The sequence below is a fragment of the Balaenoptera ricei genome, chromosome 3 (assembly GCF_028023285.1).
Source record: "Balaenoptera ricei isolate mBalRic1 chromosome 3, mBalRic1.hap2, whole genome shotgun sequence".
In the NCBI taxonomy this organism is placed as follows: domain Eukaryota; kingdom Metazoa; phylum Chordata; class Mammalia; order Artiodactyla; family Balaenopteridae; genus Balaenoptera; species Balaenoptera ricei.
In genome coordinates, this window is record NC_082641.1 from 133,923,685 (window position 1) to 133,950,298 (window position 26,614).

Consider the following 26,614-nt stretch of genomic DNA (forward strand, 5'->3'; position numbering starts at 1 on the left):
GGTCTGGTGGGTTTTTACCTCACTCTTTCATCTGCTGTCTGTTTCTCTGTCTTCTCATTTTGCTTAACTTACTGTGTTTGGGGTGTCCTTTTCACAGGCTGCAGGTTCGTTTTTCCCATTTTTTTTGGTGTCTGCCCCCAGTGGCTAAGGTTGGTTCAGTGGGTAGTGTAGGCTTCCTGGTGGAGGGGAATAGTGCCTGTGTTCTGGTGGCTGAGGCTGGATCTTGTCTTTCTGGTGGGCAGGACCACATCTGGTGGTGTGTTTTTGGGGTGTCTGTGACCTTATTATGATTTTAGGTAGCCTCTCTGCTAATGGGTGGGGTCGTGTTCCTGTCTTGCTAGTTGTTTGGCATAGGGTTTCCAGCACTGTAGCTTGCTGGTTGTTGAGTGGAGCTGGGTCTTAGCATTGAGATGGAGATATCTGGGAGAGCTTTCGCTGTTTGATATTACGTGGAGCTGGGAGGTCTCTGGTGGACCAATGTCCTGAACTCAGCTCTCCCACCTCAGAGGCACAGGCCTGACACCCAGCCAGAACACCAAGACCCTGTCAGCCACACGGCTCAGAAGAAAAGGGAGAAAAAGAGAAAGAAAGAAAGAAAAAAATAAAATAAAAAGAAATAAAGGTATTAAAATAAAAAAATAAAAGAAAATTATTAAAAATTAAAAAAAGTAAAAGTAAAAAAAAAAAAGAAAGAAAGAAGAGAGCAACCAAACCAAAAAACTAATCCACCAATGATAACAAGTGCTAAAAACTATACTAAAAAAAAAAAAAAAAGGACAGACAGAACCCTAGGAGAAATGGTAAAAGCAAAGCTATACAGACAAAATCACACAAAGAAGCATATACATACACTCTCACAAAAAGAGTAAAAGGAAAAAAATCTATCTATCTATCTATCTATCTATCTATCTATCTATATATATATAAAGGAAGAGAGCAACCAAATCAGTAAACAAATCTACCAGTGATACTAAACTCTAAATACTAAACTAAGATAAGCATAAAACCAGAAACAAATTAGATGCAGAAAGCAAACCCCAAGTCTACAGTTGCTCCCAAAGTCCACCGCCTCAGTTTTGGGATGGTTCGTTGTCTATTCAGGTATTCCACAGATGCAGGTACATCAAGTTGATTGTGGAGATTTAATCTACTGCTCCTGAGGCTGCTGGGAGAGATTTCCCTTTCTCTTCTTTGTTAGCCCAACTCCTGGGGTTCAGCTTTGTATTTGGCCCTGCCTCTGCATGTAGGTCGCCTGAGGGCATCTGTTCTTCGCTCAGACAGGACGGGGTTAAAGGAGCAGCTGATTAGGGGGCTCTGGCTCACTCAGGCCCGGGGAGGGAGGCGTACTGAATGCGGGGCGACCCTGCAGAAGCAGAGGCCAGTGTGACGTTGCAACAGCCTGAGGCGCGCCATGTGTTCTCCCGGGGAAGTTGTCCCTGGATCATGGGACCCTGGCAGTGGCGGGCTGCACAGGCTCCCAGGAGTGGAGATGTGGATAGTGACCTGTGCTTGCACACAGGCTTCTTGGTGGCGGCAGCAGCCTTAGCGTCTCATGCCCGTCTCTGGTGTCCGCGTTGATAGCCACGGCTCATGCCAGTCTCTAGAGCTCGTTTAGGTGGTGCTCTGAATCCCCCCTCCTTGCGCACCCCGAAACAATGGTCTCTTGCCTCTTTGGCAGCTCCAGACTTTTTCCCGGACTCCCTCCTGGCTAGCTGTGGCGCACTAGCCCCCTTCAGGCTGTGTTCACGCAGCCAATCCCATTCCTCTCCCTGGGGTCTGAACTCCGAAGCCTGAGCCTCAGCTCCCGGCCCCCGCCCACCCCGGCGGGTGAGCAGACAAGCCTCTCGGGCTGGTGAGTGCTGGTCAGCACCGATCCTCTGTGTGGGAATCTCTCCGCTTTGCCCTCCGCACCCCTGTTGCTGTGCTCTCCTCCGTGGCTCTGAAGCTTCCCCCCACCTCCCCCCTATCTCCTCCAGTGAAGGGGCTTCCTAGTGCCAGAGGTGCAGGTCCTGTCTCTATTCTTTTGTCTCTGTTTTTTCTTTTTCCTTATGCCCTACCCAGGTACGTGGGGAGTTTCTTGCCTTTTGGGAAGTCTGAGGTCTTCTGCCAGCGTTCAGTAGGTGTTCTGTAGGAGCAGTTCCACATGTAGATGTATCTCTGATGTATTTGTGGGGAGGAAGGTGATCTCCACGTCTTACTCCTCCGCCATCTTGAATGTCTCCCAAAGCTCCCATTTTTGAGTATATATGATGGCTCTTCTTACTGTGTTACATTGATTGTTTCACTTAATCTTCCAAGAACCCAAGGGATAGAAACAGTTATGATTGTCTCAGTTTTGTAGCTGAGGAGTACGGTGCTCAGCAACTTAGGAAAACCATTCATGGTCCCATAATTAGTAACAGGCAGAATTCGGGCTTGAAGCTAGACCTGTCTGTTCCCAAATTCCATGCTCCCAACCATTCTGTGGGGTGGATTCTAGGGCCACTGTGCCAGCCTCTGAGAATACAGCAGCACCAACCTCATTGTACCTCGGCTATGTCGTTGCATTCCAAATCTGGTTTGGAATACGCTCAAACTCTCCTCATCCGTTCTCATCCAAAATTATGGTAAATAGTATTTGTTTAAATAAAGATGAAAGGTACTTTGCTGTCAAGTTCTATGTAAAATGTCTGACCTTCAGGGGAGGTCAGTTCTCTAGAAGTAGCGGAAGTGAGCAAAGTGAGAAAAAAACAGCAGAGAAGAGAGGGAATGTTATTTCCAAATGACCCAGGACAGAGCTGCAATGTTTCAATAGCAAAAAAGCCCCCAATATTTCATCTATAAAACAACAGAGCTACTTCTGAGGATTTTGTGAGGATAAAATTTGCCCATCCATACACAGTACTTGGCACAGAGACTAATCCCAAATAAACATCCAATAAATGTTAGTGTAGAATATCTGCTTTAACAAATTTTCAAAGAAGGAAATAGGCAACCCAGTTTCCTATGGAAAGACCTGGGTCTGGGTCCAGCCAGCCTTGGGCAACCCTTCCCCTCTCTGGGCCCCAGTTCTTTCATCTGTAAAATGAGGCAGTTTTGAGCAAGTGGTCAGGTTTTATCTAATGGACAATGTAAATTGTGTAACTGACCATCAAGTTTCTCTTTTCCTGCTAACTACACGAATGTTTAACTACACAAACCAAATGTGTGAGCCTACTGTAGCAAACCCAAAGCACATGGAGATAGTTTTTGTATCATTCACATTTTCTCCATCTCATATCCCTTTTCCTTTAAAAAAAAAAAAATTGTTACTGATTTAAAAACATTTTAATACAATGTGTCTCTATAACTTGCATTAAATGTGGTTTTAGAATAAGGTGACACAGTAATGAAAACATGGATTCTGTTTAGGAGGGGGGAAATGAGGCTATATATAATTTTGGTTAAAAGTTAAAAGCATAAGTTTTGGTTTCACTACCTTGAGCAAGTTATTTAACCTGCCTTAGTTTCCTCAATTATAAAATGGGACTAACAGTTATAGTTTCCTCATAGGATAATTTTAAATATTAAATGAGATAATGCACTTGGTAAATGTTAGCCATTATTATTAATATTAATATTTATGTTTTCTCTCTCCAGAACCAGTTCTTATGCCCATTTCAGATGCACCACTATCGGTTTCTATGAAACAGGGTCTGCCGATGGATTTTAAAAGGAGACGTAGATGTCCTGACTTGGGGCTTTTCTAAAAACAAGGCAATGTTGCCACACAGAGAACTGCAGTGCGTGGCCCACAACTTTGCAAGTGGCGAAGCAATTCTCACCTTATAGCTGTGGCCCTCTCATTGCCGATGGTGCAGCCTGGGGTTGGACGGGAAGGATATCTGAAGGCAGTAGACAGATGGCTCCAAATTTCAATGGCAACGTGTAAGCTTTCGCTTTCGATTATTCATTCAACTCACTTTTACTATTATCTCTATTATTTTACATAATAGAACGCCTGTTAGGTACTAGGCACTGAGGATGCAATGGAGAGCAAGACACATCTCTGCTCTGTTAGATTTTATGTTCAAATGGTGGTATGCAGGCAAGTATGCCAACAATTACAACACAGCACAACAAGTGGTAAGGTAGAGGAAGTCCAGGGAGTTATGGGAGCATGGACGGCTGACCCTAACCCAACCCAAACGTGGAGGGGTCATGGAGGAAGCAACAGCTGAGTGGATACCAGAAGGATGACTAGAAGGTAGGCACCATTGTGGGGGAAAAGTGTGGAAAGGGTAGGGAAAGGAGGAGAGATCATTCCAAGCAAAAAAGCCTAGCTTGTGCAAAGGCCAAATGCAAGAGAGAACACAGCAAGTTTGGGGAACTAAAAGATTCCTCTTAGCTGAAGCACAGCGAGCTTGTTCACAGCAGAAAAGACTGGACAGGTAGACTCCAGATCATGGAGACACTTGTAGGCCACGGTAAGGAGGTTTGGCTCCATCCTGCGAGAAGTGAGGAGCTAGTGAATGCTTTAAGCATGGCAGGGGCATGTCCTTTGTTTTAACTCATGCAGTCTTCCACATGCAGGGGGACCTTGGAGTATATCCAACCTACTTCACTGTACAGATGGGGAAACATAGGTGAAGTGACTTATCTAAGATCACTTAGTTGCAAAACCAGGACCAAAAGGCAAGCCTCTGGATTTCCAAAACAGTGGTTTCAACAAAACCACATTGCTTCCCCTTACAAGCAAATAGAATTCAGGGGCCAGGGAATTATTTTTGCCCAAGATCTAACCAAACATATACATAATCGTCTTTTTTGTTTTCAAGCAATGTGTTCCTGCAAGGTGAAAAGACAAGGAAGGAACCACAGGGAGAAATATGTCTTCCAGAAATCTACAGCATCTAAAATAATACGCCATATAGAATGAAAATCCAATCTCTCATTGTTAGATATTGTTAGATATTTGACACCCAAAATCCCAAGGATCACAGCAGAAAATTAAAAATTAAAAAAAAGAAAGAAACCTCACTTCTGTTTTTAAAGCCATCCTCCACAAACACACCCACAGCTTTCTCACATGGCACCAGGGACAGAATGTATATATATATATAAGTCATCCTTTCTGAAATAGCAATTTAAATTAGAATGAGTGATGTAACATCAAACCACAAAGGATCATGAATCCTGAGTGCTAGGGAAACGATGTGAGATCAGGTAGGGCAAAGGCTTCCACAAGTTCTTTGCTGAGTGTTGAGTAATGTGGCTCCTCTATAAATAGCCCCTGATAGGAAGAGCTGAGTGATTAACTAGAAATTTGTGCGCCCTTTGGAAATATTTCAGAAAGGTTCCCCTGTAGCAAGACTTTACCCCTTAACTTTAAAAAGTTTCAAATGCTTTCAAATTATTTACCTTGTGACGTAGGAAAGGCAACTCTTATTCCCCACATTGTAGATAAGGTGGCACCTCAGGAACAGAGTGGTGAAGTGACTTGCTCAGGGGTCCCAAGGTTGGAATTCGGTGCTGCCTGACTTTCACCTGGTTTGAGGGCTCACCAGGCTGCATCTCCATGAGAACCGTTTCTTTGGAGACTTAGAGCAGATAAGTCTTGAAGAGAAAGGTGCCTGTCCTCTCAGTTTTCTCCCGGGCTTTGCCAGTAAATACTTCCCGTCACCATGTATTTGCCTTTTTGTCCATGAGGCAATTAATTCTTCCTGAAGGAAGCTGAGGGAGATCCCTGCTTCAAAGAGGGCAGCTTCAGAGATTTGGCCCCAGGGAAGTGAAAGGGAGGGTGAGAAGGTAATTTTGAACAGAGGAACAGCATTTGGCATCAGACTCCATTGGTGGAAGTCCCCTCTCCCCAACCCTCAGGTTTATTTTCTATCACTTCACCCTGTTCTTCTTCTTCACAGAATGTCTCTCAGTTGGAACTGGACATTTGCTACGTACATTTATTCCCCGTCTCTCTTAATAGATGATAAGCTCCAAAAGTGCCGGGGCCTGTCTTTTGTACACCAGTGCCTACTCAGCTCCTGGCACGGTGCTTGGAACAAAATAGGTGCTCGATAAGTATTAGGGAGATAAATGAGCACTTGGAAATAATGTGAGATCAGTGAGGTCCGAAAGGAGCCCAAATCTTCAGTCCTCCTACTGCTGCAGGTGTGGTTGCCAGGCCTGGGGGGTCCTGGGGACAAGTTCTCCCTAAGCGGCACGGCTGGCTCTCCCGGGGCGGGAACCCGGGTTGCAGGTCCGGGAGGCGCCGGCCGCGCAGAGGGGCGCGCCCAGAGCCCCCGGCCGCAGCCATTTCCTGCTCTTTGTGTGACAGCCGCAGCGGCGGAGGGGCGGGATACCCGGGGCGGAGGAGGAGCCGCGGCGGTTGGAGGGGCGGGGCCGAGGGCGGGGCCCAGCGCGGCTGCAGCGGAGCGGAGCCGGGCAGAGCATCCTGCGCCCCGGCGCGGGCCACCGCAGTAGGCTCGGGCCGCTCCCCTAGACCTGCCGCAGACCCAGGTAAGCGGTGCTGGCAGGCCTTGGGGCCGGCGTGGGGACTGGGATGCTGCTGGGGATGGCGACGCGGCCGTAAGAATGCTCGAGGGGCCGGCACCTCTTGTCCCAGCCCCGGGGGTGTGCTCAGCACGGCGGCTGGGCTAGCGCGGCCTGGGGGCCCCCGAAGCCCCCGGAGGCTGGGCCTCCGGCCCGGAACAGCTCCCTGCCCCCTCTGGCCCACCCGGGGCCCCGCGGCGCGTACCCCCTGCGGGAGGCGCTGACGCACGGCGGAGCTGGGGCGCGGCGGCTGTGGCAGCAGCAGCAGGTGCGCGGCCTGGGCCGGAGCCGCCGGCCGCGGAGGAAGCGGCGCTCATCCCGAGCATCGGAGACACCTGCAGCGGCCGCGAGCCCGGCGGCGGCGGCGGCGGTCTCTCCGCGCCCAGGTACTGCAGAGCGCCGGCCGCCGCCTCTGCCGCCCCGGCCACCATCACCTCCCGCAGGGCCAGCGAGAACCGCCTGGGCCCGCCTGGCAGCGGCCTCGGGCACACAGAGCCCTTCAGTGAACGTGAGATGGGTGGGGCGAGGGGCGAAGAGGCGGCGTTTGGGGGTGGGGGCTTTAATGAGAGAGGAGGCACGCCTGACCCGCTTTGAAGCCTTCCGGCCTAGCATCACTCTCCCTCCCGGCTGTCTGGGGGCGGGGGAGGAGGTAGGGGAAAGGAGGTGAGTGGGCTGACTCCTGGGGAAAAGGTTGGGTTTTCATGAGCTCTGAACAATCGGGAAGATGCCTACCTGTCTGTAGTAGGCTTCCGCTTTTCAGGGCAGCCCTCCCCCTCCATGGGTATACACCGTCTGAAAAGGAAGAGAAGGGCGTGCTCTGCGTGTGGCAGTGGGGACGGCGGCGGGAAGCATGGTCCGAGAGGAGTGTGGTTGTATTGAGAACCCTGCAGAGAAGGACGCTGGGACTGCCCAGGTGCCCTCCCCAGCCCAGGGAATTTGACCTCTGCTTGCCTAGTTTCCCCAGCACAGCAGAAAGACTCACCAAGGGCTGATGGGCTCTTACAGCCAGGCCAAGAAGGGGACAAGTATCTTTTCTTGCCGGCTCCCGGGCACCTCCTGCCTGTGCCCCCTTTAGGACAGGGGGTGTCTTACGTTACTTTGGGGCACAGGCCCTGTTGCAAGCCATGCTGGCAACCATGAGATCACAGATGTTGGAGGGCAAAAATCTAGGTTCACATCCCTGGCAGGATGGTGAAGGCCTTGAAGATTGTTTTCTCCACCATCAGACCTTCCTTCTCTGTGACCCTCCCTGAGACTGCCCACCTCCAGTTCCGTACACTGTCCTGTGCTCCACCATCCCCCCACCCATTCTCCTGTGTCAAAAATTGTTTTCAAGAAAGGAGCTAGTGAACACATTTATTCTCAAGAGCTAAATACACAAGAATTCCCCATTAGACGCAGGAGGTGTTTTAGAAGTCATCTGACCAGAAAGGAAACAGAGGCTTAGAGGCATTTTAATGGGAAACAACGCTTTAAGTAAATAATATTTGATATCTCCAATGGTGGAATTTCAGGCAGTGGGCTGGAAGTGGGAGTGGGGAACTGGGTAGCAATTTTGGGGAACAACTTGATGAAATGACACCAGTTAGCAGCTGTAGGCTGTGTTTGCTTGCTGCAGGGGCAGCTTTGGCCCTAAGGGCAAAAATACCATAGGAGTATGTGTGTGTGTGTGTGTGTGTGTGTGTGTGTGTGTGTGTGTGTAACTGGTCAGGGGTTACTGTCACTGGAGGGTATTGTGGAGCGCCCAGTGTACACTTGGAGGAGGTGAAACTTTCCTATAGAGAGTTACTTGTTGGCACCGGCTACCATCTGCCAGGGCAGCTCCGAGGCCACAAGGAGAGCGTGTTATTGCTCACAAAGCCAGTGCCTCTGGCTAGTTCTGCAGGCTGAGCCTCTGGCTGGGGGCATTAGCGCTCTGCTCACTAAGCTTCTTTATTATATTTCCTGGCCAGTTCTGACTGGTTCTGTAGGCACCCAAGTCTGCCTTATTCAGTCCCTGCTGGTAATGGAAAAGGAAAAACTCATTTTAGGCATTAGGCCAATAGTAGGGTGTAAAATCCACCAGGATCGGAGAGTTTTACTCCAATCCAATCAGAGGCTGGCCCAGAGAAGACAGTAGGCAAGAATTTAAAAACTGGAAAAGGGTCTCGGGGGAACAGTACGTGTCCCCTCTGATATATCATGCCCTCTCGGACATTCAGTGGGCCTCTGCTGCTGTCATTGACCAGCAAGCCGAATTAGGTGATGAATAGGCAACAAGCTAATTGACATTGGGAGCAGCACTCCTGGAAAACAGTGCTGAGCTCCAGTCTTCATGTTTGAGGATCAGCCTACACTCTCAAAGAGGTTTCTTTTGGCCGCTGTTGGCCCCAGGGTTCCACCAAGAGCTGCACAAAATGGCCTTTTATAGCCTCCATGTGGCCACTGTAACAATGAGTCTATTTCTTTACTGGCGAGTATTAATTATTCACTTGTAGTTGACGAAACCAGGCATCAATCACCTTATTGGAGCCTTTGTAAAAGGCCTTTGGTCTTATTGTTCTGAGGAGCAAAGCTAAGCCTAGGGTCCAGAGGATGGACCCTGCATTAGTAGTGGAGGTGGGGCAAGAGGGTAGAGCATACTGTCACCTCGGGCAGTGACACGGTGTGCCAGCTGTGGTGGGGAAGGAGCTGGTACTTAATTGGATGCTCTAGTAAACAAGGGATGCATGCAAATGCTATGTAGAGTGTCTAGCACATAGTAAGTACTATTATATTTATATGTTTATCGTTATAATGTATTAATTACATAATCATTAAGAATGTGGCTCATGCCACATTATATATTGTGTGTCAATTTAAGAAGACAGATCTTTTGTTGTTGTCATTGTTGACTCTGCTAAAGGATTCCGTGGCCTTAGAAGGCCTCCCACAGTGAAGTTTCCACCCTGGTCACTCAGCAGACACCTCATTGCTGGTGGCCATGTCCAAGAACAGCACACCTGTGAGTTGGCTGGTGTAAGTCTTCATTGCTGGGGATGAGGAGGGATAGGAGTTCCTTGACCTGCTAAGAGGAGTCCCAGTTTGGGGGAGGAGGTGTCGTCAACCCCGAGTTCTTACCAACTGTTCTACCTCCGAGCCTTCCTGGATTTTGCTTTTCCCAGGGGAGTTGGTCTCTGTGACCAAGGAACCCAGCCCCAGGTTGACCTGCAGAAGGTAGCCAAAGAAAGCGTGATAAGATGTGGTGTCAGCAAGGGCTTCAGCTGGGAAGTGCTCCTGAATAGCACACTGAAGGTGGGTATAGCTGGAGTAGGAAGAGAGAAGGGGGAGGGAATATGCCCAGTGGAAGCCCAGAGGTAGTTCTCACATTTCAACACAGATCAGGAAGGACCTCTTCCTCTGTGTACATTCAGCATTTTGCAACCCAACCAAAAATGTTGAAGGCGTGCTTCGCTTCCCCCAGCGGACGAAGCAGTACCGTAGTCTTCGGACACAAGATTTATCCCTGACTTGCTGTGTGCCTTTAAATCAGCCTCTACCTCTCTGACTTTGAAAACTGGGGAACCGAAAGCAGCCTGCCCAGCTTGTTACCTACCTGTTGGCCACAGGAGCCTGCAGATGAGATAATGTTTGTAAACCTCAGGCTGAGAAGAAAAGGCCCTGGAAACAGAGGAGAGAAGGAGGTTCCTGAATGTGTGGCTCCTTTGGATGGCTGCCCTCCATTCCTAAAGGAACAATTTATTAATTATATATTGTGTGTCAACTTAAGAAGACAAATCTGTGGTCTCTCTGCACCACTGAGCCAACTGAAGGGGAAACTGAAAGGCACTTTGTGATTCACAGATTCCGTCTAGGGCCCTGGATGGTCTTGTCTGAACAAAGACACTTCAGAATTCAGTCAGTGCGTGTGGGACGCCTCCCAGGATGCAAAGATGTTGGGCACTGGCTGCCTAGCCATGGCCACTATGCTAAGCACGGTGTGTGATGTGCCTCAAAGGACCACCATTCACGCCATACTTCTTGGACCCTGGCAACAGAGGCAAAAACAAATTGGGTGCAAATTCTTGAAAGAAATTGTTTTGAGAAGGCAGAGGTTGGGTTCAGGCAGAATTTCTTGCAGGGATCATTCTGACTGAGTGGCATTTTGGTACACTTGCAGCAACTCAGGAACAGTACAAGCAGAGAGGAAAGTAAACATGACCTGGAGAGCTGCCCGATAAAGACCCAACGATGACTTATCAATAGGTCTTTTGATTTTGTGTTTGCATCATCATTAAGCCATCGTAGAGCAGTGGTTCTCAGACGTTCATCTCTTCGTGGAGCAGAGAGACGTTTAGTGTGTCCGTGGTGTGTGGTCTCTGTCTTCTAAATAAGGCAGGAGATGAGGTCCTCTGCAGAAGTTAAAGGTGGTGGACTGGTTAGGAAAGTGCGGGAGATGTCCGGAGATTTGGAACAGCTGCCTTTGTGGGTGGAATAAGAAATCAAATGGGGATGAATGAGAGCATTGTCTAACTTTACTGAAGGCCCAGCTGAGATCAAAGAGAATCTGCAGGGCTGACCCTCATAGAAGACACTCAGTAACTCAGTGTTAAGTGAAGGGATACCTGAGAATGATTTTCTATTTGTGCTTTTAAATTGTGATGGCTTAAGACCGATTCAGGTAAGGTATGAATGGTGAGACAAGAATTCAAAACTCAGGGTCAGCCATCAACCTCCAAGTATGCTATACCTTCATAAAAGAAAGAGAAATGAAGTTCTGCTTTTTATTTTTTGAGGTGGAAACTGTATGACAGAAGAATTTTCTAAATATATCTCTTCAGATTCTTATAGTAATAAGGCTGACTTAGATATGGTACCTTAGAGGACCATGATGTTTAAAATTTTTTTTTTTTTTTAAATCAGAAGACATGAATCTTGGCCATTGGCTCTTGTATTCAACAAATAGTTCATGAAGTGTTAATTAAGCAAGTAATGCCTAGGATGTGCCCAGCTCTGTACTAGTTGCTATGGGTCAGACCCCCCAAAAGATGACAGTTATCCTTGCCATTTTTGGTGGTGCAAAGAATTAGTAAAATATAAAGCAGTTTATAATGCAATAGGAAATTGTGGACTCCAGACTGTGAGTGCTATGGGAATCCAAGAAATGAAGGTTGTGGTGGAGTTCGGCTGGTCAGACCTTCATGGAGGGGGCCTGTCTTGAATTGGGCCTTGACAGTGGTCAAAGGTAGGATATGAGATGGGGAGAGGACAGTCCACTAGGGAGCGGAGAGAGTTTGAGCAAATGCACAAGGCAAGAATGTCCATGGGCAGGTTTATGGCACCGTTAAGTACTCTTGCCACAGTGGACAGGCCGTGTTGGCAAGCATATTCTTGAAGGACGTCCTTTGGATGGAGTGTCTCATTTATAGTCACAGTCATTTGCTTTTGAGTTGGAATGACCCTGAGAGAGGTTCAAGTTCAGTGATTCGTAACTAGTTGTTTTTGGGTTTGCGTTTGTTTTTTCCTAAGTACATTTGATGGACAGTATCAACATACTCAGTACGTCACACCCAGCAGCCATGCCCCTCCCCAGCTCTACCCCATTTTCTCCCACTCAAGAAAAGAGATGAACATGCAAACAATGATACCATGGGAGGACTTTGAACCCTCCCTCACACATAATAAAAAGCACCTTGTTTGCAAACCTCACCAGTCAAACTGTTACTGGGACAAGTTGCCGCAATAACCATCGCAACAGAGGTTTTGCCATCATGGTTGAGAAGCACTACTAGACCAGCCTTCATATTTTACAGACAGAGAAATTGCCCTTTTAGAGTGAGGGAAAGTGTGGTTTGGGGGCCTATGTCAGTCTTCAGGCTGAGCCACATTCGAGTTGCAACTTCACATCCATGAAGCTGAGGTTTGCATGCCCCGAGCCGGTGGTCGAACTGAAGTCTCGCTCTTTGTTTCCACAGCAGGTGCAATGGCTTCCCTTTCTGAGTTTTAGCAGGTGCCTCTGAAAGGCAGCTCCTCTCCCCAGACACAAGTCACGTTGGTGCCCCTCCTGTGGTGCCCTGTCACAGGCCCCAGCGGGAGCAAATCAGCACGCTGCCTTCTGTGGCATGACCTCCCCTCCCAAGAGGGTGGGATCTGCCGGGTTGGGTTGTCAACGGAAAGGCCTCCTCAACCCTGGCAACACAGGAAGCAGCTGAGTGAAATGGCAAATGGAGTGGCAAGCCCTTTAGCCCCGCCAGGATCTTTTTCTTTGCTGTAAACAAAGAGGAGGGTAGGCCTTCTCCAGAGACCCAAGTCGAGGCTGACTTGGACTTCTCTGCTGTGACCTCAGGTCCCCTGTGTGGAGAGAGGCTGCAGGTGACGGGACCTCTGGGCCTAGGAGACCCACAGGGAGGGACTTACATAGCAAAGGCTGCCTGAGACAGAGCAGTGGGTTGGCCAGCTGTCTGACTGCCAGCAAGGAAGCCTTGAGTTGTTGTCTTTTAAAGTAAGTTTTAAATTTTTGATCAAAGCAATACACGCACATGCTTAAATGAATCAAATAGTATTGAAAGACTCACAGTGAAAAACAAGCATCCAGTGCCCACCTCCCCCAGAGGCTGCTGCTTTTAACTTACCATTTCTTCCAATAGTTGCCTCCAGATCTCTAAATGATATGCTTATGCTGCTCTTTCTTGATTTATCTATTCTATGTGTCATCTATTCACTTCCTGCTGTGATGGATGAAGATTTCGCTTTCTGACACCATCCGCCTCTCTCCCCTGCCCTCATCTCCCAATATAGTAAGAGCTCTGTTTTAACCCAAATCATATTTAAAGCATCTCCCTTATTGAGACGTGTAAATGATGACCACGAGAGAGCCAAGTAATGTCCTTTGATTGTAGTATTTCCTTTCTTACATGGATTTTTGTTTTACTGCAGAATTCTTCCTCCCTCCTTCCCTCCCTCCCTCCCTTCCTTCCTTCTTTCTAATATTCCTCTTTTTCTTTTACGGCGCTGTCATATCAGTCATTGTGTCAGGTCCCCTTGTCTTCCCAGGAAGTTGCAGTGTTAGCCCAGCTCAGCCCCGAACTAGCCAAGGGACCCTGCCCAAGTCCTCTCGTGTCTCGACCTCAGTGTCCTTATAGTAAAAAGAGAGCTCGGGTAGGAGGCCAGAGACCCATCTTGTCCTCATTCTAAACCTCAAAGCCCATCACCCCACCTCAGAGATCTGTATGTCTGAGGAGTCCCTCCTCCTGGACGGGGCAACCCCAGGCGCTGGCAGGTGGCAGTGCCACAGAGACAGGCCGGGGAGGGGCCTGGTTGAGGCCCTGCCTCACGGTGGTCCGCTCACCCTGCGGTGTAAGGGCTGCGCCCTGGGGAAGCGTGGCTACGTCACTTGCTCTCTTTTTCGCCCCAGTTCATTTTCATCCAGCACAGTCTCTGCGCGTAAGGGCAGCGTCATACCCCCCAGACTCCCCCGGCTCCCGCCCCAGCTCCAGCTCCCTTTGCCCCACTCCCGCTTATGTTCCATATACCCAAAGTTCCCCAAAAGCGGTCATACAAATACTAACATTTTTTGGTAAAAGCTTCATTGAGATATAGTTCACATATTGTACAATTCACCCATTTAAAGCATATAGCTCAGTGGCTTTTAGTATATTCGCAGAGTTGTGCAACCATCATCACGATTAATTTCCGTAACATTTTCATCACCCCAGAAGGAAACCTCATACCCTTTAGCAACACCACCTCTTTCCCTCAGTCTCTACCCTGAGGCTAGGCAATTACTAATCTACCTTATATCTCTATAGATTTGCCTATTTTGGACATTTCCTTTAAAAGGTATGTTATGCTTCTTTCACTTAATGTAATTTATTATTTCCAAAGTTCATCTACATTGTAGCATGTATCCATAATTCATTCCTTTTTGTGGCTGAGTAATATTTCATGGTATGGATATACCATATTTTTTTCATCTGTTCATCAGTTGATGGATATTTGAGTTGTTTCCCCTTTTTGTCTATTACAAATAATGCTACTATGAGCATTCATGTACAAGTTTTTTTGTGAATATATATTTTCATTTTTCTTAGGAATATACCTAGGAGTGGAATTGCTGGGTCTTATGGTAACTCTGTGTTTAAAAACGTGAGGAGGGACTTCCCTGGTGGCACAGTGGTTAGGAATCCGCTTGCCAGTGCCGGGGACACGGGTTCGATCCCTGGTCCAGGAAGATCCCACATGCCGCGGAGCAACTAAGCCCATGCGCTGTAACTACTGAGCCTGCGCTCTAGAGCCCGCGAGCCACAACTACTGAGCCTGCGTGCCACACCTACTGAAGCCCATGCACCTAGAGCCCATGCTCCGCAACAAGAGAAGCTACTGCAATGAGAAGCCCGTGCACCGCAACGAAGAGTAGCCCCCACTCGCTGCAACTAGAGAAAGCCTGAGCACAGCAACGAAGACCCAACGCAGCCAAAAATAAATAAAATTTAAACAAAAAAAATTTTTTTAAAACGTGAGGAACTGCTGAACTGTTTTTCAAAGTGGCTGTACTATTTTACATTCCTACCAGCAATGAATGGGGGTTCCAATTTCATACCCTCACCAACATTTGTGCTTACCTGTCTTTTTGATTATAGCCATTTTAATAGATGTGAAGTAATATCTCATTGTGATTTTGATTTGCATTTCCCTAATAACTAGGAATAATAATCATCTTTTAATGTGATTATTGGCCATTTGTATATCTTCTTTGGAGAAAAGTCTGTTCAGATCCTTTGCCTATTTTTAAAATTGGGTTGTCTTTTTATTATTGAATTTTAAGAGTTCTTTATATCTTCTCCATGTTTAGCAGATATATGATTTCCAAATATTTTCTCCCATTCTGTGGATTGTCTTTTCACTTTTTTTTTTTGGGGGGCCATACTGCACAGCTTGTGGGATCTTAGCTCCCCAACCTGGGATCGAACCTGGGCCCCAGCAGTGAAAGCACTAAGTCCGAACCACTGGACTGCCAGGGAATTCCCTCTTTTCACTTTTTTGATGATGTCTCTTGAAGTACAAAAGTTTTAAATTTAATTTTGATGATGTGTAGTTTTATCTATTTTTTATTTCATTGTTTGTGCTTTTGGTGTCATTACATATTCCAAAGTCACAAGTGTTTACTCCTGTGTTTTTTTCCTAGGAGTTTTATAGTTTTAGGTATTACATTTAGGTCTTTGATCCATTTTGAGTTAATTCGTTATATGGTGTGAGGTAGAGGTTAAACTTCATTCTTTTGCATGTGGATGTCCAGCTATCCCAAAACCATTTTTTGAAAAGAGTATTTTTTCCCCATTGAATTGTCTTGGCAACCTTGTCAAAAAATCAGTTGACCATAAATGTTATCTTTGGATTCTCAATTCCGTTCCATTGATCTATATTTCTGTCCTTATGCCAGCACCACACTGTTTGATTACTGTAGCTTTGTAGTAAATTTTTACATCAAGAACTGTGCATCTTCCAATTTTGTTCTTTTTCAAGATTGTTTTGGCTATTCTAGGTGGGTCCCTTGAATTTCCATATGAATTTTAGGATCAGTTTGTCAATTTCTGCACAGAAGCCAGCTGGGATTTGAATAGGGATTACGTTGGATTTATATCAGTTTGGGAAGTGTTGCCATTTTAACAGTGTAAGTCTTCCAGTCTATGAAAATGGGATATCTTTTCATTTATTTGGGTTGTCTTTAATTTTTTCAACAGTGTTTTATAGTTTTCAGAGTATATATTTTACAATTCTTTTTGCTGTGTTTATTCCTAAGTGTTGTATTATTTTTGATGCTATGGTATATAGAGTTGTTTTCCTAATTTCATTTTTATATTGAGCATTGCTAATGAATAGAGATATAATTGATTTTCCTTATATTCTTATATCCTGCAACTTTGCTGGACATGTTTATTCACTCTAATAGTTTTCTAGTGTATTTTTTTGGATTTTCTACATACAAGATCGTGTCATCTTCAAGTAGAGATAGTTTTACTTCTTCCTTTCTAATGTGGATATCATTTATTTCATTGCCTTTCCTAATTGTTCTGATACCCTGGCTAGAACCTCCAGCACAATGCTGAATAGAAATGGAGAGAGTGGACCTCTTTGTCTTCTTCCTAATCCTGGGGGAAAGCATTTAGTCTTTCATCATTAAGTCTGATGTTGGCTGTAGCTGTTTTTGTAGCTGCCCTTTATCAGGTTGAGGAAGTTACCTTCTGTTCCTAGTTGGTTGAGTGTTCTTATTATGAAGGAGTGTGAGTTTTGTGAAATGCTTTTTCTGTATGTGTTGAGATGATCCTGTGGGGTTTGTCGTTTATTGCATTGATATGGCTTATCACATTCATTGATTTTTGGATGTTATTGTTAAACCAGTCTTACATTCCAGGGTGAATTTTACTTGGTCTTGGTGTATAATCCTTTTTATATGTTGCTGGATTTAGGTTTTATTGGGGGGACTAACATTTATGATGCACTTTCTACCTACCAAGCTTTTTACATGGGATAACTCAGTTTTCAAAGCATATGAGGTAGGAACTATTATTATTCTTTATATCAAAATGAGGCACGTGAGGCTCAGAAACATTATGCCATCTTTCCAAGGTCACACAGCCAGGTAGCGGCAGACTCAGGACTCTAGTTCACTACCACACTAAACCACCTCTAGTGAGCATATCAATGGTGGACGTGAGATGATTTTCACATGACACTCAGACCTGTGTTTGTTTTCATTGTTTTTTATTTTTTGTAGTTTCCCTCTGCTTCTCTATTAGTGATTATGATATAAAGCTTTCTTCTAAAATATATTTATAAAGTAGAAACAAAAAGTCTATTTAGAAAAAATACTAAGTAAATAATTGTACAGGCAGTTTATGGATATGACTGCATATTCTGTGCTGATTTAAATTATCTATGTTATTAATAATGAAGGAGAAGGAATGGGAAACTAGAAATGAAGACATGCTAAGTCATCTCTTTCCTCCCGTGTTGTCGGGGAATTCAGGTATTTTCATGTGTTCTTTCATCCATCCGGTACTTCCTCAGTGCCTCATCTTTCCTTGGCACCCTACTAAGGTCTCCAAGGTTTTCAGTGATGGGTAAGAAATGGGCTCTGGCTTCAGGGAACTTGCACATGCATGCATCGTTCTGTTCTGGTTTCGGGGGGCAACATATATTTTATTTCGTGGGCAAACTCAGATTGAGTGCTAGTGGCCGCTTGGAGTTTTGTATTTCACAAGAAGGATTCTGAGGCTACCCGTGGACTCATTGAGAAATAGAGATGTTATCAATGAGCAACATTTGCCCTGGTATGGGAAGAGGAAGTAGCCGTACTTTGGAATTTTTTCCTTGCTCAGTCAAATGCTGCTCCAAATGTTTTTTTTTGAGGGCGACAGTCTAAGCCTCCCTTAGATTTATTTTTATATTTATATATTTATTTACATATTTACTTATATATTTTTTATTTGCAGATATAACGATACATATGCATTTATTTTTTTTAACTTTATTTTTATTTATTTGTTTTAGTGGAGAGATTTACAGACAAGGAAAATATTTCTTGGCCTCTCATGAAACCCGAAGGTGACAGTTACCTAATCTTTATGGCTTGACAGAGTCTTACTCTTCAGAGGAAGGAAAAGGCAGCCAAGTTGGAAAAAAAAAGAAAGTAAAGTGCTTGGGACCTTTCAAAAAGGTACAAAAGTGGTGCAGTCTAGAAGAAAGGGCTTAGAACTGGGAGTCAAGATATCCCATTTCTGCCCTAACTCAGTCACTAGTAGTGACCATGTGACCATGAATGAACGTTTTCATTTCTTAGCAACAGTGTGTTCTCCCTAGAAAAACAGCAAAAATAACACCTGTCCCCTCGAACCTGCAAGGGTGTTATGATTGAGGAAATCAAAATGAAAGTTCTATAGAGTTAAGAATTAGTGTAATATTTCTGATGCCTTCCTCTTGTTTAGGAGAGTTGCTGCAATGTTTAATTCATCCATTCGCTCTCTTAAAAAGAGGCCAACCGACTAGCTAATATTTCCCGAGTGCTTGCTGTGTGCCTGCTGTTGGGCTGAGCATTTCACGTGCTGTAATGTTATATAATCCTCATAATAAATCACTGAGGGCAGGGACTATTGTTAATCATCGCCCCTTTACAGATAAGGAAACGGAGGCTCAGAGAGGTTAAGGAACTTACTTATGGTTATGCAGCTAGGAAGTAACAGATGGCAGATATGAACACAGAACTCGAGCTTACCCACGATACTTAGCCTAGTTTTCCATGTCATTAAACCTTCTGACTTTTTTCGTTTTTCTTCCAGAAAGTCAGTCAGAAAATAACAATGCAGATCTTTTGCTTAGAGAATAGCAACCTGCATTCCCAAAACCAGGCTCTCCTAGTGCCCATCCTGGGTCTGTGAGGCCCCTTGCTTCTTGTTCAGGATCTGTCAGTCATCTCAGTGGGGGGGGGTGGAGGGGTGGAGGGGTGGAGGGGGTCAGGCACGGGGCCTACAAGACCTTCTCAGAAGCAGATTGCCCGAGAGCCCAGTGTTATTACTACTCGGTGAAACCAGGCCCCTGAGTTTCAGTTTGTTATGAAGATGCTGAATTTAAATCTGCCATGAATGCCCCACATTGCAGGTTGCAGCTCTGTCTGGTAAATGGTGCTCCCAGAACAGTGTTAGTTTTTTAAATATTTTATTAATTTCTCTTCCAAAGTGACAAAATGACCACGTGGTCGTAGACTCCATATTAAGAATTCTTCTCCTTTGGAAGATTGCATAACAGGCAGGACACTTGCGCTGGAAAAGAAGTACTTGTTTTCATGTATACCTCTGATAAAATTTCTGGAATGTTTTTTCTTTCTGACTGATGTGGAGTTGGCAGTGACTTCTAGCACTTGGGCTAAAAATGTCTGATTTCCTTCTCCCTTAGGCAGTGAATGATCCACAAAGAAACAGAGAAATCCATTAGAGAAGCTGTATTTGTAATGGAAATAAAGACTCCTAATTTATTGGCTCTGGAGGTCGTTCACTTATTGAGTCTCATCAAGGGAAGGACGGGGGTATTATTGTGTTAAAGGGGAAAATCTTAAGGGTTATTCTGGTAAATGAGTATTTTAGAATCTGAGAAGCCTAGAAGAAACCCAGGTAATAGGAGGAAGGAGAAGGTAAAGATCATAAGTAGGAGTCAGGGAAGATGAAGGAAGGGAAGACAGATTAGACCTGGGAGTGTATACATTGAGCTGGGAGTTTTTATGGAACATTTCTGACATATTTAAAATTGGAGGGACTTCTCTGGTGGTTCAGTGGTTAAGACTCCGAGCTTCCATTGCAGGGGGCCCAGGTTCAAGCCCCAGTTGGGGAACTAAGATCCCACATGCTGCGTGGCGTGGCCAAAGATAAATAAATAAAATAAATTAAAAAGTAACATAAAATTGGATAAAAAATTATCATAAATCTCTATGTGTAAGCATCACACAGGATTGACAATTATTAACTTTAGCTGATTTTGTCTCATTTATTTCTCACTCTTCCCCCATCTGATATGATTTGGAAGCAAACCCCTGTATCCTTTTATCCATATTTTAGTAGGTATTTGTCGAAGATAAGGACTATTTTAAAACATAACCTCAATGTTGTTGTCGCATCTAAAAAATAACAGTTTCCTTAATACTGTCAAATATCGAGTCAGTAACTAGCCAGAGAAATTTTCCTGTTTTCTCATATATGTTACAATTTCATCTTTATGATGGTTTGTTTGAAATAAGATCCAAATGAAGTAAAACCATGTGATAGTCTAAGTCTCTTATCATCTATAACTTCCCCCTCTATCTTTTTTTTTTTTCCCTTGCACTTTATTTGTTAAAGATGCTCAGTCATTTGTCCAGCAGACTTTCCCATAGATGGTATTTTACTGAGTACCTCACTGTGGTGTATTTTAACATGTTCTGTCCTCTGTATTTCCTGTCAGATTGTATCAAAGCCTTGATTAGATTCAGGTATTTTGTTTTGGGTTCAGCACTCTTTGTAAGGTGATGGTGTTTTTTTCCATCAGGAGGCGCATAATATCTGGTTGTCCCTCATGTAGTGATGTTAGCAGCAGTTGGTGATCAGTGCCTACATCCATTTGTTCATTAGGGGTTGGAAACTAGGGATATTTTAATTCTGTGGATATTTCTGGGGGAAAAAAAGAAATACCTTTATAAAGAGATGCATCTCTCTCTCCTACAATTCATTTATCCAGTGGTACAGTTGGTATAGGAAAGATTGGTTCAATGTTTGCTTCTTTCCTTTTATTTATTGATTTTCAGCATAAAAGTTGGTTCACAGGCATCCTCCAGCAGTAACAAAGGCATAAAACCAAGTTTTTATTAAGTGTCTTTACGATCTCATGGATTCACATATATTTGATATTGTTTCAAGTCCCTTGAGTTGTGCTAACTGGTGCTCAGATCACCCCATCTTTGGCCAATGGAGGCTGCCTCAATTTGGCCCCTGGGTCCCTTTGACACAGCCCTGGTAGTCATAGATAAATAGTTGCTTCTAGGCCTTTCTAATAAGACAAACCTAGGTTCCAAGCCCAGCTCCAGCACTTGCCAGCCCTTGACCTTGAAAAGTGACCTAAATTCTGAGCTTCTGTTTGCTCATCTGTAAAATGGGAATAATCATAGTACTTACCTTTTATAAGGTTGATGCAAGATGAAAATAGCTGAGTGCTTGGCAGAGTGACACAGAGTAATGGCTTTAAAATGTTAGTTTTATTATTATTTGAATTAACGAAGAGAATTATTAGGGCTTTGGAGCTTACAGATCATTATGCCCTGGACCATCATTAACCCTTCCTGCAAAATGGACTTAACATTAATGTACTAAAGAAGACAATCTTTTCTGTGGATTGGCAAATGGTTTTGCTGTAGAACTGAATGCCACACTTAGAATTCAGGCCAGAGAAGAGAGCAGAGGAAGCAGCGTAGGTGTGGAGAGGGCCTGAAACCACCCCCGTGAGGCCAGGCACCTGCAGAGGGCAGAGGAGGCAGTCACTTCTGAGCTCCCCCGTGCCCTCATTGGATGTGGCCTTCACTGTTGCCATAGCGCGTGACAGGGAGGTGAGTTGAGAACTCAGTGAAGTGTGAAGCGGTAGGTCAGCAGCTCAGCCCCATCTGCCCTCCCAGCCGGGCCTAAAGGAGACACAGGGGCAGCCCGCGTGGGGTGCACTCTGCAACTGTGTCAGCCCTTCACGGCCTGGGCCCAGCTCTGCTGTCGCTGGTCCTTTTCTGCCCTGGCCTCTGACACCACATTTCCTAATGAGTGAGGCAAATTCCCTGACACTCTGAGACTCCAGCCCTGAAGCAGGTCTCAGGCTTCCCTGGGATTAGGGATGGGGAGGGAGGGAGGGCGCTCTCCGGAGTGCAGTCAGCCTTCTCCGTGTTTCCTCATTCGAATATGCTAAAGGGTTAGCAGTTGCTGCCACCGCTGCTTATTATTATGTTATTAATCTTTTCTTAAAACTCAGTTTTCAGATTTTTGTTCACCTAGTCTACTATTTGTTTTGTTTTGCTGTTTTTTGCTTCATTTACTTCTGCTTTTGTAATTAGTAATCCCTGCATTCTCACTTTTTGGGGGTTGATTTTTATCCTTTTTTAGGTTTTTGAGTGGAAAATTCAGTTCATTTAATTCTGCTTTCTTATTTCCTATGAAATGCATCAGGACATTTATTCATGCTCTCTTTCAGTTCTAAATATTTTATCATTTCTATTTGAATTCCTCTTCAGCTATGAATAACCTAGCAGTATGTTTTTACAAATTTTCATAGATATGGGGTTTTTTCTTTGCTGTAATTTGCATTATTGATTTCTAAGTTTATTGCACTGTAGTCAGTGAATGTGACTTCTAGAAGGTCATATTTGGGGGAACTTGTGAGAACTTGTTTTATGCTCTAAATCATGATCATTTTTAATTAATGTTTCACGTATGCTTTAAAAAATGAGTATTCTGTTTGCTGAGTGCTGAGTTCTTAAAATAGCAGTTAGCTCCTTTTAGGTAGGTGCTGTTTAGAACCTCTTCAGCTTCACTGCCTGGCAAAGTTCTCATCACAGCCGCTGTACTCTGCCAGGGTATGAGACACAAAAATGTCTATTTTGGGCTGATTTGTTTGGTGTGGCTCACAAAACATACCATATGTCCAGGCCAAGGAAGACAATGGCTCTAATGTTTTTGCAAATAAGGTTAAATTTGCTGGAGTCTGAATTCTTTGACTCGCAGCTTAATTTCAAACTCTGGTTTCAAGTTGATAATCTTTGGCTCGCTCAGTCATGGATGTTTGTGTTATGCAATAATTTAAGAGTGGAGCTGATAAATATCTTCTTGAATAACAAAAGCTGGAGGCTGACTTTGGCCCATGTTCTAGTGTCAAGCATAATTTGAGGTCCTTTGCTTCTGGTCACTGTGGTTGTATGAGTGTCAGCATAACTTCTCTGAGCCTTGTTTTTCCATCAGTTATGTGGATATGAGACCACCTGCCATCAGAGGGTTGTGGTGAGGCTCAGTCAAGGCAATAGACATAAAAAAGTACTTCGTAAACTGTAAAGAGATCCTCAGATATCAGGCACGGGTTGAGGGCACCACGTGAAGAAGTAGCAAGTGGAAGCGGTCTCGGTGCGTGTTCCTTAACTCCCTGGGTTCTCCGGAAGGAGCCTGGACAGGGTGAGCTTGGGAGAAGTGTTTGAAGGCCCCTGAAACTCTCCGTTTCCTTCTCTTCCATCCCCCCAGTGCGGACAACAGAAACTGCCGCCATGACCACCCACGTCACCCTGGAAGACGCCCTGTCCAACGTGGACCTGCTGGAAGAGCTGCCCCTCCCTGACCAGCAGCCATGCATCGAACCCCCGCCTTCCTCCATCATGTACCAGGTTAAGTCCTCCCAGAGCACCGGGGCCAGATGGTGGGGGGTGGGATCAGGAATTCTGGGGATCCCCTGAGAGGGTTTGCCCTGAAGGCAGAGGGAAGGGGGATGCCTGCATCTAGAAGGTGAAACGTCATCCGCTGATGGAGTCCCTGGTGCACTGGTGGAGCTGAGTGTAAGCAATAGATAAGCTAGTAAATGTACACCAGGGCTGTTTCTCTTCCCTCGGGGAAGGCTTGTTGATCCGTTCTGACCCCAAATACCTTCCCGGCTGTTCTTGCTGCAGCACCAACCAAGGTTTTGGCAGCTCTGACCTCATGAATTAAATATCGCAATTTAGAAACCCCTAGAGCCTGCCTGGGTAATTACTTTTCCTTCATGTATGTGAGAAGAGGTCTTCAACTCCCCACAGCCGATAATGGCTCCGGGAAGCCAGTCACAGTTGTTTGCTTTTGCCTGAGAGGCAAGCTTGTGACAAACCATGGTCAGATTGCTCAAAACCGCGATCCCACCTGGGCATGGCGGGAAGGGCATCGGTGCAGCCGTAGTCAGCCTTGCAAATAGCACCTTGTCTGGGTGTGCTGGGCGAGTATACCATGTTATGAAAGAATTAGTTAATTGGAAATTTTTAGCTTTTTAGCTGCATTTGACCTTTTGAAAGTTCTTGGACTACTAAATGAGACCAAATATAAATGCATAGTATATTTTAAATTTCATTCAATGGCTAGATTTATTAAGCACATGCCTGAAGGTTCTACTCATCAACTTGGTTTATTCACATTTTCTAACCCAGATTAAATTTTAATTATGTAAATATCTTTTTTATTATTAGCAATACAGCAAAGTATTTATAACAAATAAAAATTCCCCTGTAACTATGTCTATATATATACACATATATACACCCACACACCTTTTTACCATGTATATATATAATTTTTTTTTTTTTTAACCAAAAGAGAATGGCACTATATTATGTTGCTCTATGATTTGGCTTTTTTAACTTAAAATTTATTATGGCTATTTTTCCTGACAATACTGCTATGCTACCACACTGTATTTAACCACCTCATAGTACTTACAAGATAAGCCCATCGTATGGATATACTATTATTTATTTAGCTTTTTGCTGTTAATGGATATTTGGATGGTTTCCAGTTTTTTTATTAAAAAAAAATACTGCAGTTATTATTCTTGTACAGATGTATCTGCACCCTCAGGCAAGTATTTTTGCAACTGCTGGATCAAAGCAGTGTACACCTTCACCTTTTGTTTTAATATCGTCATCTTTCAAAAATTTTTTTTATTTTTTATACAATTTTTGAAGTTATTACAAAATATTGGCTACATTCCCAGTGTTGTACAATACAACCTTGAGCCTATTTTACACCCACTAGTTTGTACCTCCCATTCCCCACCACTGGTAACCACTAGTTTTTCCTCTATATCTGTGAGTCTGCTTCTTTCTAAAAAAAAAAAAAAACACGTCTTCACTTTTAAGAGCTATTTAGGCTATGGTTTAAGCCTTTACTTCCGAGGCTCCCTGGGTGAACCTGATTACCCATGGGAAGCAGATGCAGGCCCTGGCTCTAGCCAGTTCCTGCCAGTGGGATTCAGGGTGGGATTTCTTGGCAGAAGATGAGAGGGTGATGTGGAGATAGATTTCCACAGAGAACTTGGGCATTTGTTGGCAGCAGTTTATTCCCTGGACACCCAGCCACCTTGGACCTGTTTTCCAACCACCACATGTTCCTGTTCTCTAATTCCTGCAGGCTAACTTTGACACAAACTTCGAGGACAGGAATGCGTTTGTCACAGGCATTGCAAGGTACATTGAGCAGGCTACAGTCCACTCCAGCATGGTAAGTCTCTGTGACCTTCAGGGACAGACGTGCCCCCTGCTGGTGGGGGCGGGGCTGTGGGCAGCTTCTCTCGCCAGGGGCATGTGCTGTTCCAAGACACTCTGCCTCAGATCCATCTCCTCAAGCCCATCCTCATGCCCCACCCATCCCCTCTCAGCGCCTGGAGGCACACTGTTCCGTATCTTCCAGCCTTGCAAATCCTGCTCACCTTTGGGACCTGAACTATATTCCCACTGTTCACTTCCCTGAGCTTCTCTAGCTTTGCGGGTTAACAGTTGATTAGATCCTGCCTTGTTTTATGCTTTATAGATAGATTACTGGCTGTGTGGAATTTTGGCCCTTGACCAAAGCACAAAGTTTCTCAAAAAAGGTTTGGAGTAACACATTATTGGTGGCCTAAATCATTCACAAAGAGGGACTAGTTGTTTGATGGGTCTTTGTCTGACCCATCTGTGAGGGTACCCTTCCTTCTTGGGCTTTCATTGATTTCATCCTCATGCATCACTGACATTTAAAGAATTCCAAATTTCTCATTCACAGGTTCTGCCTGTGGCTCAGTGGACCTTTCTCACTATATCAGCGATAACCTAAAGCCTGTCTCACCACACCCTGCCCATTTATCCAATAAATATTGTGTACCTGGTACCTGGAGAGACCCTGCTAAATGCTGGAGAGGGGGATATGCAAGGACTGATGGGGCTGGTCTTGGTTCTCAATGAGTCAGGTAGAAATAGACAGGCTTACCACATTTTCTGTGCAGATATTTTAAATGCATTGTCTTAATTAATCCTCACCTCAACCCTTTGAAGAAGGTTCTATTACAATACTCATTTTATGGGTGGGGAAAACTGAGGTCCAGAAAAGTTAAGTAACTTACTCAGGGTCCTGCCACTGACAATGGCAGAGCTAAACCCAAATCTGTTTGACTACAAAACCTGTGCTCTAGATGGCTCTTTGCAGACAAATAAAAAAATACAAAGTTAAAGGTAAAAGGCATGGTGAAAGTTCAAAGTCTTTAAGGGCCCTGAGAGGGTCAGAGAAAGCTTGATGAAGGAAGTGGGTTTTGAGTAGAGCCTTGTATACTGTACACACACACACACATTATAGCCATATATTATATATATATATATAAATATATATATATATATATACACACACACATATATATATAATATATGGTTATTATATATACATAATATATATGTAATATATATATATATACCATATATAAATGGTACTTTAAACTATATAAGGTTTTCTTATACATGGTATCATTGGAACCTTATAACAGCCCTGTGACTTGCAAAGAGATCATTATACCCATTTTAGGGATGAGAAAACTGAGACCTAGAGAAGTTAATAAGCAGGTT

At 44.6% G+C, this 26,614-nt stretch overlaps 2 protein-coding genes across 3 annotated transcripts in view; one reads left to right on the forward strand and one right to left on the reverse strand.

The window, feature by feature from the left end:
- MED7 (mediator complex subunit 7) overlaps nt 1-6,269 on the reverse strand; it is a 117,682-nt gene extending 111,413 nt beyond the window's left edge. Inside the window, exon 1 of the mRNA XM_059917594.1 lies at nt 5,380-6,269. The gene's annotated coding sequence lies outside the window, so the exon portion shown is untranslated. The remainder of the gene's footprint in view (nt 1-5,379) is intronic.
- Nucleotides 6,270-6,364: 95 nt separating this feature from the next.
- The window catches only part of CYFIP2 (cytoplasmic FMR1 interacting protein 2), a 135,554-nt gene continuing 115,304 nt past the window's right edge, over nt 6,365-26,614 (forward strand). The window contains exons 1-3 of one of the 2 annotated variants that reach the window (XM_059917585.1): nt 6,365-6,474; nt 23,250-23,389; nt 25,155-25,244. In XM_059917585.1, the coding sequence (XP_059773568.1) occupies nt 23,273-23,389; nt 25,155-25,244 (207 nt within the window). In that variant the 5' untranslated portion in view covers nt 6,365-6,474; nt 23,250-23,272. Of the gene's footprint in view, nt 6,475-6,809; nt 6,894-23,249; nt 23,390-25,154; nt 25,245-26,614 lie in introns of those variants that run through there. The other variant, XM_059917586.1, reaches the window with a different exon arrangement.